At 44.0% G+C, this 15,195-nt stretch overlaps 1 protein-coding gene across 2 annotated transcripts in view; it reads left to right on the top strand.

Annotated features, from left to right (window-relative positions):
- Positions 1-15,195, top strand: part of unc13bb (unc-13 homolog Bb (C. elegans)) — an 86,252-nt gene that overhangs the window by 58,533 nt on the left and 12,524 nt on the right. For both annotated transcript variants that reach the window (XM_060895342.1, XM_060895341.1), the window contains 17 exons: positions 342-561; positions 1,570-1,797; positions 1,933-2,074; positions 2,211-2,380; positions 5,530-5,645; positions 5,900-6,063; positions 6,203-6,353; positions 7,412-7,480; positions 7,570-7,659; positions 7,770-7,910; positions 8,127-8,257; positions 8,367-8,452; positions 8,660-8,786; positions 9,050-9,146; positions 9,430-9,573; positions 11,363-11,440; positions 11,523-11,600. In XM_060895342.1, the coding sequence (XP_060751325.1) occupies positions 342-561; positions 1,570-1,797; positions 1,933-2,074; positions 2,211-2,380; positions 5,530-5,645; positions 5,900-6,063; positions 6,203-6,353; positions 7,412-7,480; positions 7,570-7,659; positions 7,770-7,910; positions 8,127-8,257; positions 8,367-8,452; positions 8,660-8,786; positions 9,050-9,146; positions 9,430-9,573; positions 11,363-11,440; positions 11,523-11,600 (2,232 nt within the window). The remainder of the gene's footprint in view (positions 1-341; positions 562-1,569; positions 1,798-1,932; positions 2,075-2,210; positions 2,381-5,529; positions 5,646-5,899; positions 6,064-6,202; positions 6,354-7,411; positions 7,481-7,569; positions 7,660-7,769; positions 7,911-8,126; positions 8,258-8,366; positions 8,453-8,659; positions 8,787-9,049; positions 9,147-9,429; positions 9,574-11,362; positions 11,441-11,522; positions 11,601-15,195) is intronic.

Genomic DNA, 15,195 nt, shown 5'->3' with positions numbered 1-15,195 from the left:
GATGTTTTTGATTGGTGTTATGTTAAATTTGTTCTACAAAGATATTTTTTGTTAATTGTTTGACTTGCTTTGTTTGTTTAATATTAAGAATTGAAAGCATTTCGCAATCATTGCAGCATTTTAATTATTTAGCTATTTATTTGTTTTGTTTCTGATATCCATAGAACATTTTCACACTCATACAGTAATATCTCATTTGCAAATATATCAGTTATGGCTCATGATTAGAATTATCGTTTACAAAATAGATTTTTTCATTAACGGGTTAAAAATGGTGATGGATTAATAATAGTTTTCTTTACAAAAAGAAAGCGAAGTCGTTCTTATCGTTTCCCCTGCAGAAGAACCACGTGTATAAGAAAACGCTGCAGGCTCTGATCTACCCGATCTCCTGCACTACGCCGCATAACTTCGAGATTTGGACGGCGACGACTCCGACGTACTGCTACGAGTGTGAAGGGCTGCTGTGGGGTATCGCGCGCCAGGGCATGAGATGCACCGAGTGTGGGGTCAAATGTCACGAGAAGTGTCAGGAGCTCCTCAACGCAGACTGCCTGCAGCGTAAGTATGCCTCAGTCTGCAATCCAACATCAACAAAAAAAAGATTATGGCTTCTAACGAATTTACTGCATAAAAAAGGAAACATGGTGCGTGTCCATTAAAGACAGCTTTTCACCTTCTACTGGACCTTTTTCTTGTCCAGTAACCCAGTTACAGATGAATTATTAGACGTAACCTAATGCATTACTATAAAGATCTGTACACAAGGCAGTAAAATAGGAAACCAAGTCAGCAAGACGTATACAGAATCTTTGGTAGAATCCCTGGGTGTTTTTAAATCCCACCTTAAAACATAAATCCCACCTTAAAACATTTTTGTATGGTTAGTTTTAATGCCTGCACTGTTGTGTATCTTTTAATTTCATCTTTTATGTCAAGCGCTTTGAGAAGCTACTTTTAAAGGCGCTGTACAAAATAAAGTTGTTTATTATTATAATTATTATATTGTATGATGCTTTTATTTAAAATAATGAAAATTATTTTATTAAAAATTAAAAAATGACATTAAAAAGTAATATAAGAAGGGGGGCACGGTGGCTTAGTGGTTAGCACGTTCGCCTCACACCTCCAGGGTTGGGGGTTCGATTCCCGCCTCCGCCTTGTGTGTGTGGAGTTTGCATGTTCTCCCCGTGCCTCGGGGGTTTCCTCCGGGTACTCCGGTTTCCTCCCCCGGTCCAAAGACATGCATTGTAGGTTGATTGGCATCTCTGGAAAAATTGTCTGTAGTGTGTGATTGCGTGAGTGAATGAGAGTGTGTGTGTGCGCCCTGTGATGGGTTGGCACTCCGTCCAGGGTGTATCCTGCCTTGATGCCCGATGACGCCTGAGATAGGCACAGGCTCCCCGTGACCCGAGGTAGTTCGGATGTGTGAGGCGAACGTGCTAACCACTAAGCCACCGTGCCCCCCTGAATTCTTTTCAAGCTAATGATAATGACCAGTGAAGTAAGCAGTACCATGTTCTGTACGTGTATACACATGTTTAATTAGCTCTGTCTAATGAACTGCAGGTGCGGCAGAGAAAAGTTCGAAGCATGGCGCTGAAGATCGCACGCAGAACATCATCATGGCCATGAAGGACCGCATGAAGATCAGGGAGAGGAACAAACCCGAGATCTTCGAGCTCATCAGGGATGTGTTCATGATCAGCAAAACACTCCATGGCCAGCAGATGAAGACCGTCAAACAGAGCGTTCTGGACGGGACCTCCAAATGGTCGGCTAAGATCAACATCACCGGTACGAACTCTTCAGTGCTTTCACGTCTCATGCTAATGAACTGGAAACTGCTTCCTAATCTGTTTAAAGGAAAGGTTTGGAGAGAACTTAACGTCTAGGGCATAACGTCTAGTGTGTGTATGTGTGTGTGTGTAGTAATGTGTGCACAGGGTCTCCAGGCCAAAGATAAGACAGGCTCCAGCGACCCTTACGTGACGGTCCAAGTGGGAAAGACGAAGAAGCGCACCAAGACCATCTATGGCAACTTGAACCCAGTGTGGGAGGAGAAGTTTCACTTGTGAGCACATTTCCTTGTCCTATTACTCAGCTTCATGATGTCACAGAAAAAGTGTGTGAACTTTCACACTCAGCGGCACTTCTGATGGTTTCTTTCGTGTGTGTGTGTGTATGTGTGTGACTGTGTTTTCTCTCAGTGAGTGCCACAACTCGTCAGACCGCATTAAGGTGCGCGTGTGGGATGAAGACGATGACATCAAGTCCCGGGTGAAGCAGAGGCTGAAGAGGGAGTCTGATGATTTCCTGGGGCAGAGCATCATCGAGGTGCGAACACTCAGTGGAGAGATGGACGTCTGGTACAACCTGGGTAAGTGTGTGTGTGTGTGTGTGTGTGTGTGTGAGAGATTGAGTGAGTTTGGGCTGTTTGACGGACACGCACGGACAGAGACAGATAAACATACAGACAGATGCATGCATGGACACACACACACAGACAGACAGGCACGGACAGACAGACAGACAGACGGTCACAGACAGACAGGTACACACACACACAAGCAAATACAAACAGGCAGACAGATGCATACACAAACTGAGACAGACAGACAGGCACAAACACACACAGACAGACAGGCACAAACACACACAGACAGACAGGCACAAACACACACAGACAGACAGGCACAAACACACACACACAGACAGACAGGCACACACACACACACACACACAGACAGGCACACACACACACACACACAGACAGACAGGCACACACACACACACACACAGACAGGCACACACACACACACAGACAGGCACACACACACACACACAGACAGACAGGCACACACACACACACACACACACACACAGACAGACAGCCACACACACACACACACACACACAGACAGACAGGCACAAACACACACACACAGACAGACAGGCACAAACACACACACACAGACAGACAGGCACAAACACACACACACAGACAGACAGGCACAAACACACACACACAGACAGACAGGCACAAACACACACACACAGACAGACAGGCACAAACACACATACACAGACAGACAGACAGACAGACAGGTACACACACATAGACAGACAGACAGACAGGCACAGACAGATAGGTACACACAAACATAAGCAAATACAAACAGGCAGACAGATGCATACACACACAAACACGGACACAGACAGACAGGTACATAAACACAGACAGACAGGCACAAACACACACACAGACAGACCGGCACAGACAGACGGGTACACACACAGACAGACAGGCACAAACACACACACACACACAGACAGACCGGCACAGACAGATGGGTACACACACAGACAGACAGGTACACACACAGACAGACATATACAAACACAGGGACAGGAACACAGACAGACACACACAGGTACAGTGACAGAGACATTCACACTCAGACAGACAGGCTGTCACTGTTCGGGCCCTTGAGCAAGGCCCTTAACCCTCACTGCATCAGTGGTGCTGTATCATGTCTGACCCTGTGCTCTGACTCCAAGCTCCAAAGTATTTCACTGTGCTGTAATGTAGATGTGACAAAATAAAGGCTTCTTTTCTATTCTAATCTATATGCAGAAACAGAGGGTTGGTGTCCGTCTTTTTCATCGCTGCTTCCTAGAATTTTCTTGTTAGCAGCGTTGTTACAGAAAACCAATTAAATTCATCCATGCTGTGAAATATTTTCCAGAAACAGCAAGTGTCACATCACACACTACACTACACTCCTGTGCAGCCTGATGGTCTGATAAAACTGGACTTGTTTGTTATTTTTGTAATAATTAGCTCAGGTTTGAATGTACACACATCGTGAGCTCGTTTCTGGGTCGTCCTACAAGCTCGTTTGAAGTAAGGAATCACTGAAAGCCGTGTGTGTGTGTGTGTGTGTTGGGGGGGGGGGGGATGGCTGGCTGAGTGAAGGCCCGTCGGCTCTGTGGTCTCTCCTCAGATGACCTTATGCTTCTTCTATTTTGAGCATCTCTTTTGTGCAAATCTGTTCGGTTCAGTTTAGAGACTCACCATAATTTAAATAATATTATAAATTATATTTACTTATGAGAACCTTATAATACCAAACAATACTAGTGAGCCAAAGCTCCATAACTATTGGCACACTTTATTTGTTCATAGCTCCATTCAGTGTTGTGGAATATACTAATTCCTGTTCACACTTACATTATAGTAGCTATAAACAGTAGTTCTCTCTCTCCTCTCTCTCTCTCTCTCTCTCTCTCTCCTCTCTCTCTCTCTCTCTCTCTCTCTCTCTCTCTCTCCTCTCTCTCTCTCTCTCTCTCTCTCTCTCTCAAACCTTGACATTTACATCTCCACTTTTCGGAACACTTTTATTTGCTATACAATCTGTTTATTATTAGTCTCAGATGATGTGGCGTGTCCACAATACAAGTCTCTATGTATGACCTGTTACTATGGAAACAATAACAGATGCGAAGTAGTACACAAACAAGTTTCATCCGAACTACAGACCAAGACGAGCTGTTATTTGGACATGCTGTAAGTAACACACACCTTCTGACCAAAAAGTACATGTTGAGGGAGGATTCATATTTATATATTTTAAGTCAAACAGTGGGATAATGAGTCGGAATAACAACATGGCGCTTGTACTTGTGTTCCTGAGCTTCTTGTTCTTGTGTTGTTTCTCTAATTGCCCATTTCTGGAGCTTCGGCCTTCACAATGGCTCTAGCAATTACAGGCAATAGTAGTAATTCTCTCTCTCTCTCTCTCTCTCTCTCTCTGTCTCTCTCTCCCTCCCTCCCTCCCCACTCCCACTCTTTCCGACCGGAGTGATCTTCCTTGATTATTATGTACCGTCTCCTGTCGGAAATCGACCGATCAGTCGTCATGTATAAACTAGCCCTTAATAATTTGCTTGTCAGGGGAAGAAGCGGCTCAGACGAATCTCACCATTTCTGGAAAAGAGCCACAATGTGCCGAGTCCTGCTCTAAAGACTGACACTGTTATGTAAAAGAAGAAGAGTTTCTCTCTCTCTCTCTCTCTCTCTCTCTCTCTCTCTCTCTCTCTCTCTGTCTCTCTGTCTCTCTGTGTGTTTCTGTCTCTCTCTCTTTCTGTCTGTCTATCTGTCCGTCTCTCTTTGTATCTCTCTGACGGTCTTTCTTTCTGTCTGTCTCTCTCTGTCTGTTTCTGTCTGTCACTCTCCTCTTTGTATCTCTCTCTTTTCTCTGTCTGTCTCTCTCCTCTCTGTATCTCTATGTCCAATCTCTCTTTCTGACGGCCTCTCGCTTTTTGTCTGTCTCTCTCTCTCTCTCTCTCTGTCTCTCTCTGTCTTTCTGTCTGTCTATCTGTCTGTCACTCTCCTCTTTGTATCTCTCTCTTTTTCTCTCTGTCTCTCTCCCCTCTGTCTGCCTGTCTTTCTCTGTCTTTCTCTCTCTCTCTCTCTTCTCTTCCTCTCTTTAACTCTCTCTCTGTCTCGGTCTCTCTCTTCCTCAGAGAAAAGGACCGATAAGTCGGCGGTGTCTGGTGCTATCCGTCTACAAATCAGTGTGGAAATTAAAGGAGAAGAGAAAGTGGCTCCGTACCACGTGCAGTACACGTGTCTACACGAGGTGACGTAACACAAACCCAAACGCAGCACTTAAAGTTTATGAAAATGAAATTACAAATGGAATTCCTCTTATTAGATAAAGAATAAAACATGAGATGCAACATTGCACATACATAAAGTGTTAATTAAACTCAGAAAAGCATTAATTAGAAAAAATAAACGTTCGGTCGTTAGAAACGCACTAAAGGATGGTTTCTTAAAGGTGTCACTGCTAATTAATATCTTACTAACGTGTCTGGTGTAAACGTTTCTCAGAACCTCTTCCACCACACCACAGACGTGCTCGGTCAGGGTGCGGTGAAGATCCCGGACACTCGCGGTGACGACGCCTGGAAGGTCTATTTTGACGACGTGGCTCAGGAAATAGTGGACGAGTTTGCAATGCGTTATGGGATCGAGTCCATCTACCAGGCCATGACGTACGCAACACAGCTCTGTTTTACCTGCTCGACCTCTTATAACCCTGACTGCTTAGTCATAATGTGCCGTGTCTTTATATTTACATTTTTAATTTCTGTTTACTGTTAAGACTCTTTTAATGTATTTCATTTTCTTTAGGCACTTTGCTTGTCTTTCATCTAAATACATGTGTCCTGGTGTTCCTGCTGTGATGAGCACCCTGCTGGCCAACATTAATGCCTTCTACGCTCACACCACCGCCTCCACCAATGTCTCCGCCTCCCACCGCTTCTCCGCCTCCAACTTCGGGGTACAGATCATATACACACACACTCACACACACACACACACTCACAGAGCTTATGAGCTCAGCTTCCTCAAACCACTACAACTGCCTTATTTCTGCTTGTGTGGGTGTGTGTGTGTGTGTGTGTGTGTGTGCGCGTGCGTGCGTGAGTGAGAGTGTGCGTGCGTGAGTGTGTGCTAGTGAGTGCGTGAGAGTGAGAGTGCGTGAGTGAGTGCATGTGTAAGTGAGAGTGAGTGTGTTTGTGTGAGAGTGAGTGTGTGCCAGTGAGTGCATGTAATAGTAATAGTGAGAGTGAGTGAGTGAGAGTGTAAGGGCGAGTGAGTGTGTGTGAGTGAGTGCATGTAATAGTAATAGTGAGAGTGAGTGAGTGAGAATGCATGAGTGAGTGCATGTGTGAGTGAGAGTGAGTGAGTGCATGTGTAAGTGAGAGTGAGTGCATGAGAGAGTGTGTGTTTGTGTGAGAGTGAGTGAGTGTGTGTGTGTGAGTTCATGTAATAGTGAGAGTCAGTGAGTGCATGTAATAGTAATAGTGAGTGAGTGAGTGAGAGTGCATGAGTGAGTGCATGTGTAAGTGAGAGTGAGTGCATGAGAATGAGAGTGCATGTGTAAGTGAGAGTGAGTGCGTGAGTGTGTGTGTTTGTGTGAGAGTGAGTGTGTGTGTGAGTTCATGTAATAGTGAGAGTGAGTGCGTGAGTGAGTGCATGTAATAGTAATAGTGAGTGAGTGAGTGAGAGTGCATGAGAGAGTGCATGTGTAAGTGAGAGTGAGTGCGTGAGAGTGTGTGTTTGTGTGAGAGTGAGTGTGTGTGTGAGTTCATGTAATAGTGAGAGTGAGTGCATGTGAGAGTGCATGAGTGAGTGCATGTGTAAGTGAGAGTGAGTGCGTGAGAGTGTGTTTGTGTGAGAGTGAGTGTGTGTGCCAGTGAGTGCGTGAGTGAGTGCATGTGCGAGTGAGCGGGTACGTGAGTCACAACTCTCATTTTTCTGGTCCTGCTCACTCATTACACATTTTAAATCTTCAATGTGTTGTTGTTTTTTTTTTCCTATTGTCTCTTCCAACAGAAAGAAAGGTTCGTCAAACTCTTAGACCAGCTGCACAATTCCTTGCGCATCGATCTCTCCATGTACCGCGTAAGTCTCGCTTACAGCTGATCCAATGAGATCGTAAGCTCTCTGTTGTACTGCTGTAACTGTGCTGTGTCTCCTGTATCCTGCTGCAGAATAACTTCCCTGCTAGCAGTAAGGAGCGTCTGCAGGACCTGAAGTCCACTGTGGATCTGCTCACCAGCATCACTTTCTTCAGGATGAAGGTACGGTATGCATGGTATCTTCAGAGGGTGCCGTTACTTTCCATGATGATTTATGAGAAGAAGCTTGATCTTAAGTCTGCTCTGACTCCTTCTCGCCCCCCGGTGGACAGGTGCAGGAACTGCAGAGCCCTCCGAGAGCCAGCCAGGTGGTGCGAGACTGTGTGAAAGCCTGTCTCAACTCCACCTATGATTACATCTTTAACAACTGCCAAGAGCTCTACAGTCGCCAGTACCAGCCTGGAGGAGAAACGGTCAGCCATTTTCTCATTTAGTATTTCTTCTGTTCCCTCGCAGTGTTGAGTCATATTCGTGTTCACAGGAATCGCAGCAACTGAACACGGCACCACCTCCTACAGGGTTCAATACCATGCTGCACTTCCTGGTTCACATTACCTTCACATGAACTGTGTGTGTGTGTGTGTGTGTGTGTGTGTGTGTGGACTCTGACTCCTCTTTTCCCATTTCAGAATAAAGACGAATCTGCTCTAGAAGAACAGGGTCCGAGCATCAAGAACCTGGACTTCTGGCCCAAACTCATCACACTGATAGTTTCAATTATAGAGGAGGATCGCAACTCTTACACACCTGTCCTCAACCAGTGAGCAAGCACACACTCTCACGCACTCTCACACACTCTCTCACACACACACACACTAGTTTTCTGTTCCTTGTATTGATCTCGACTCTTCTCCTATGTCCTGCCTCAGGTTTCCTCAGGAGATGAACGTAGGGAAAGTGTGCGCCGAGGTGATGTGGGTTCAGTTCTCACAGGATATGAAGTACGCCATGGAGGGTGAGTCACACCACTGACCGTGTGAGGATGTAATTGTGTGTGTGTGTGTACCGTGTGTGTGTATTTTATATCTAATTGAGTTAGCTGAACTGAAAACTGAAATTTTCTTTACATTTTATATTTTGAAATTAAAAACGATGAGTTCAAGACTTTGTCAAGACCCCAACCCTAACACACTCCCTCATCCTGTCTCTCTGGTCTCCACAGAGCACGAGAAGCATCGTCTTTGTAAGAGTGCTGACTACATGAACTTGCACTTTAAGGTGAAGTGGCTCTATAACGAGTACGTAAAGGATCTTCCTGCCTTCAAAGGAGTGATTCCAGATTACCCCATGTAAGTGTCTCATGCTTGAAGATACTAAAACCATTAAGGGTTCCTTTAGATAGAGAAAAACCAAGAGTATAACACAACTTGTACTACACCTTAAGGCTTCTTTAGTAGTTCTTCTTTCTGTAATTAAGGGTTCATGCTCTCAAAAATGAACCTTACGGCACTTCAAGCCATAAAACTACAAATATTACTGATCATGTAATGAATGTATTGTAGATTAGTAAGAAAAGCCATTTACACCATCTCATGTGTTGGTCTGCGTGCAGGTGGTTCATGCAGTTCGTGCTGCAGTGGTTGGACGAGAACGAGGACGTGTCCATGGAGTTCATGCACGGCGCCCTCGAGAGGGACAAGAAGGATGGCGTGAGTATACGTGCAGTCACGTTTCTACATCAGAACTCAGCTACACCTTCCAAAAAGTTTCCTTTCAGTGTCGTGTGTATTGTTTACACGCTCACCTGCGTGTCTTGTGCACATTTGGACAACACTAGTCTGTTTAGTCAGAGCTGGACACAGTGTCACATGCTGCTGGCTCTCCTAACCTAAGTATTTTGGTTATTTTACTATTTTTGTGTTGTCTGGTTTTGATATTCGCATATCAATGTTGTATAAATATAAAACATTGTTACTGCTTCTTTTTTCTTAGTTTCAGCAGACATCTGAGCACGCTCTGTTCTCCTGCTCCGTGGTGGATGTGTTCACGCAGCTCAACCAGAGCTTTGAGATTATTAAGAAGCTGGAATGCCCTGATCCCAAAGTCATGGCCCTCTACAGTCGGCGCTTCGCCAGGGTAAACCCAGATTATACACATTACGGTCTCGTCTCCATCGTCTTCTGTATGTCTGTTATTACCCCAAGCACCGAGGGTGCAAAGGCATGCGTCGTTCTACCTCTATTGTTGTTGTTCTTTGCTCTACTTCAGACAGGGTGTCTGTCACCCCATGGAACCATCTGCTGAAATGTTTTGAAATTTGGTATACTGGTTGGCGAAGGTTAAAAAAACATTCTTACCAAATTTGGACTAAGTGCTTACAACAAGTTGGCACGGTGGCTTAGTGGTTAGCACGTTTGCCTCACACCTCCAGGGTCGGGGTTCGATTCCCGCCTCCGCCTTGTGTGTGTGGAGTTTGCATGTTCTCCCCGTGCCTCGGGGGTTTCCTCCGGGTACTCCGGTTTCCTCTCCTGGTCCAAAGACATGCATGGTAGGTTGATTGGCATCTCTGGAAAATTGTCCGTAGTGTGTGATTGCGTGAGTGAATGAGAGTGTGTGTGTGTGTGCCCTGTGATGGGTTGGCACTCCGTCCAGGGTGTATCCTGCCTTGATGCCCGATGACGCCTGAGATAGGCACAGGCTCCCCGTGACCCGAGGTAGTTCAGATAAGCGGTAGAAAATGAATGAATGAATGAATGAATGAATGATGCTTACAACAATCTAGCGCCACCAAGAGGTCAAAATTCAGAACTTTTGTGTATCCAAAATGTACAAGCCAGCCAATCCTGGCTAATAAGATCTTCCGCCATCTTGGATTTTGTCCCAAACTGTTTACTTCTACCAAATCTGGCACCTGTCATCTTCAGAGTAAACCTCAATGTTTTTCAAACGAATTTGAACACTCCAAACTGTTTGCCAGTAACGTACCAACAAATCTGACAGCATCTCTGCTTTCCTGAGATTCCTTAGGCAGCATCTGTAGCACGTCTGTTAACGTACGCCACACCGTGTCTGGGTGCTTCACCCTAAAAAATGCTGCTTGGAGCTTTAATTTCACTTTTATTCGATTTCTCTCTTGTGATTCTGTTCTTGCTGTAGTTTTCTTCTTGGTGGTGATGTATTTTCATTCCACTGGTATTCCTCAGCTACAATGAACATTAGATGGGGATAAAAACATGACTGTGTTGTAACTGAATGAAATAATAAATAGTGTGAATGTAGAAAAACTGAACCCAGACTTACTATATCGTCGCTGTCGGGCGGAAACCTCGTATGTCCAAATTTGGTCAGTTTCGTATTTTTTCATATATCGATGCTATTGGTCAGTCCCCACGTGGGTCTGTTATTTTTACAAGTTATTAACCAATCTAAAGTCTTGAAAATAGCTTGAGCGCAAATCTCATAACTCCATTGGACACTTCAACTGTCCACCTCTTCCTCACTCCGCGGGAGAGATTCGCGGCATATTTCTCCTCAAGAAGAGTCGCAACGAATCAACACGTCTTCTGAGGTAAATGTCTTCAAAACACTGGGCTCAAAGAAAAAAAAATCTTGACCCCCGCTAGTTCTGGTGCTCGTCTGAGGACAGGAATTTAGCGCAAGACAATCCACTGCAACGCGGACTAAACCCTGTGCACTGCAGATAAGGTACGGCGTTTTTTTAATTTCCTGAAAAATAACGGTTTTGGAGATACGAGGATTCCGCCCGACAGCGACGATATGAAGGTTTTAATTAAGAAATAGACAGTAGTTTTTTCATAATATGTAAGGAATTAAACAATTATGGGATTAGCTCTGACCTGGAGTAATTCAATAGGCGCATGATTACAGTATTAATTACATGTATTGTTTTTTTTCCCCACACTAGACCATTGCTAAGGTCCTGCTGCAATACAGTGCCATTTTGAAGAAGAGTTTTCCATCCTACTGTGACAAGGAGAAGATTGTGAGTCTGTACACCACACTGTGCTCTGTTTATCATCTGCATTCACCGTTTTCTGACTCAAAACCTCCTTCCCTTTCATCAGCCCTGCATCCTGATGAACAACGTGCAACAGCTACGAGTTCAACTCGAGAAGATGTTCGAGTCCATGGGAGCTAAACAGGTAGGAGAAACAGGACAGTTTGAAGGTTCACCTGAGAACTAAACGATCGAGAGAGAGCTGTCTCACCCCAATGAAATGTGTCAGTTTAATGAGCATGTGTACTGTTTTTTTTTTTTTATTCTTCTGTGATTTAATTATGTTAAAGGGGTTCTACAGTATGTGCTATTGATCTTCCCAAACAAAATGGTTTTTATTCAGCAAGTGGTTGTGTGAATTTTAGCATCTCAGACTCGATGATGAACTGAAAAATGTTGGCGTACGGACAAGAAGATGAAGCTATGGAGCATCATTTTGCTAAAAATTGTAACCGTCCGGCTAGTTTAAGTTCCTCACTTACAAACTTACAAGCGAATACCAACAACATTTTACCTTTTAATAACAATTAGTCTCCAGCTGAAAATAAGACCATCTGAAGTGGTTATGTTTGTTATGTAATGGTGCTTCATGATGCCACTTTTGTTGAATCCTAGATCAGACATTGCTCTTGAAAATATAGCATTGTTTTTTTTTTAAATAATCCATAATAGTGTTGAATTTAATTAATTGGATAAATCTCAAAAGAGGATTAAAATCTACAGTAAAATCTTCTGCCAGACATTTTTTCAGCTTTACTGTAGTATTTGTCCAAGTACACAGTTTAGTCCACTGAAATAATCCTCCGGGTGCAAATCCAAACCCCGGACCTGCTAGAGAAGGTGACGGGAACAGATTCTGTCTTTTCCGGATGTATTTACGTACAGTATCTGATAAAGCAAATGACTTTCACTTTTGTTGTACACCTTTTTTGGTCTGATCATGATCAATTAGTAAGGAATATGTTCTAATATCTTTTCACCTCAGATTGCCACAGAGGAAACAAGGGTAATGAGTGTTATACCCTTCTCCATGTTGATAGACATCTTTATAAAAGTTGTTTTTGTTGTAGTTTTGAATCCACACTGAAACATAGAGTTAAAAGTAATACATTCCTGAGGAGTATTAAACACAGCCTGACCCTATTAAGAATTTATTTAAAAAAGGTCACGCCTCTTTTTCTCACTGTGACTAACAAACACCTAGGCCACGCCTCCTTTATTGTTACTGACAAGCACCGAGGATACGCCTCTTTCACTAATTAACAGACACTTAGGCCACACCTTCTTCATTCTTACTAAGCGCCTAGGCCACGCCTCCTACATTGCTGGCGACAAGCACCTAGGCCACGCTTCCTTTGTTGTTATGACAAGCACTTAGGCCATGACTCCTTCATTGTTACCGACAAACACCTAGGCCACGCCTTACTCATTGTTACTGACAAGCACCTAGGCCACGCCTCTTTCACTGACTAAGACACTTAGGCCACGCCTCCTTCATTGTTACTGACAAGCACTGAGCCTCTTTCACTGACTAACAGACACTTAGGCCACACCACCTCAATTCTTACTGACAAACGCCTAGGACACGCCTCCTACATTGCTGGCGACAAGCACTTAGGCCACGCCTCCTTCACTGTTATGACAAGCACTTAGGCCACGCCTCCTTCACTGTTATGACAAGCACTTAGGCCACGCCTCCTTCACTGATATGACAAGCACTTAGGCCATGCCTCCTTCATTGTTACCGACAAACACCTAGGCCACGCCTTGTTTATTGTTACCGACAAACACCTAGGTCACGCCTTGTTTATTGTTACCGAAAAACACCTAGGCCACGCCTTGTTTATTGTTACTGACAAACACCTAGGCCACGCCTCTTTCATTGCCATCCACACCTTCATCACAGTCACATCCCCCTTCTCACTTTATAAGCTGCTTGTTGTTTAGGCTAGTCTAGTGTGTAGGCTTTTTGAATCGTCTTAGTTTAATTTCAAGTGAAGAACCAGTTTCCTGTGTAGAAATAAAAGAATAGTGAGCTTTGGTAAGATGAATCGCTCTACAGTTACACAGTGCTGTTCTTTCCCTTATTAAAGTTGGATGATATAGTGGACCCTGAACAGGAGGATCAGGACGACCTGGAGGTGGGTGTGTGGAGGTGGAGTAGTGATGTGATATTAGTTGATGTGGTCTATATACAGTACTTGTGTACATTATTGTATTATTATGTAGCTTTGTAGAAGCCAACATTCTGTTTTCTATTTAAGCTTAGACAAAAATGTATAAAATTTCATGCGGCCTAGAGCTTTCGAGCCACATGCACCAAATTCGGATATGTTGTAGACCCTGGTCTGAAGTTTGTTGCTATTACTTTTATAAGAGATCTGAGTACCAGTACTTCCAGTACCGGGTCTCAAATTGGCCTTTTTTCCCCAGTACCGGTACTTCCAGTACCGGGTCTCAAAGTGGCCTTTTTTCCCCATAGACTCCCATTATAAACTTTGGAGGTTTATAACTCGGCAAGCTTTCGAACTACTTACACCAAACTCGGCTACCTACACCAAACATTGGTGTACCGACTGGCCTTTCGGTTGTGCCGCAGCCCCGCCCCCAAAATATGCAAAATCAAAAAACTTTTTCCAACATGGACATGTGACACTCACAAACACTCACAACAATGAGAGGGACTTCCTCACGTGCATTCTGATGACGTGACGTCACGTGAAAATCAAAAATTAGCACAGCATGAACATGTGACATCAAAACACTCAGCCCAATGAGGGGAACTTCCTCAGGAGTATTCGAATGACGTCACATGCTCGTCTCCACTTGCCTCCAAATGTTTTGGCACCCTATCTTTCTGTCCACTTGCCTCCAAAAGTAACACTGACCCTTATGTCCACTCGCCTCCAAAAAGCAATTGCCTTTGCGAATACTTACCTCGTCAAAGCCAACATCAAAGTTTGTCATGACGAACTTTACAAATCTAGTTACTTTCTGGTCTTTATGTTGCCTCTCTTTGGGTACGTGTGTAGCTGATATCAGAAGAGGAGAAGGTTGGTGAGGATGGTGTGGTGGCTGTAGGCTATGATAGAGCAATCCTGGTTAGTCCATCAACTTATCTTAACTAGGTAGAGAGTTACTGTAGTTTGTAGTCAGGTCAAAGTATTGATTCTTAGTGTTATAGTAGCTATAAACAGTAGTTCTCTCTCTCTCTCTCTCTCTCTCTCTCTCTCTCGCTTTTTCTCCCTCTGCCCCACTTCATTATGGGTTGCTAATTTTTTTTCCCCTCAATGTTTTTTTTTTTTAATATACACAGCATGACAGCAAAGATATCAAGGTAGGTCTCAGATAAAGCATATATGCATCCATGTCAGTGCATGCATGTGTATATCCACAACCACAAAGCGTACAGTAATGTAAAGCATTTTATTACATAGTTGTTTAGAGCGCCCTCTAGTGACGCTCTGACAGGACTGCGTGTTTTCTCCCTTCTTCTCTCAGCTGTGTGACAGTGAGGTTGAGGATGAGGATGATGATGGGGAGGTGATGAAGGTTTGTTAATAGAGGTGTGGTAGAATTAGTATTTTTTTCCCCAGTGTGTGTTTGGAATGAGGTTTGTACTTTGATATCATCTCCTGAAGGTCACGTCATGACTTCGTGTGAGTGCTTGTGTTCTAATTCATCTGTCTCTCACGCACACACACACACACACACGTTCCCCACATACACTCAATTCACAC

Source organism: Tachysurus vachellii, chromosome 20 (assembly GCF_030014155.1).
Source record: "Tachysurus vachellii isolate PV-2020 chromosome 20, HZAU_Pvac_v1, whole genome shotgun sequence".
Lineage (NCBI taxonomy): Eukaryota > Metazoa > Chordata > Actinopteri > Siluriformes > Bagridae > Tachysurus > Tachysurus vachellii.
This window is presented reverse-complemented; position numbering and strand designations above follow the sequence as displayed.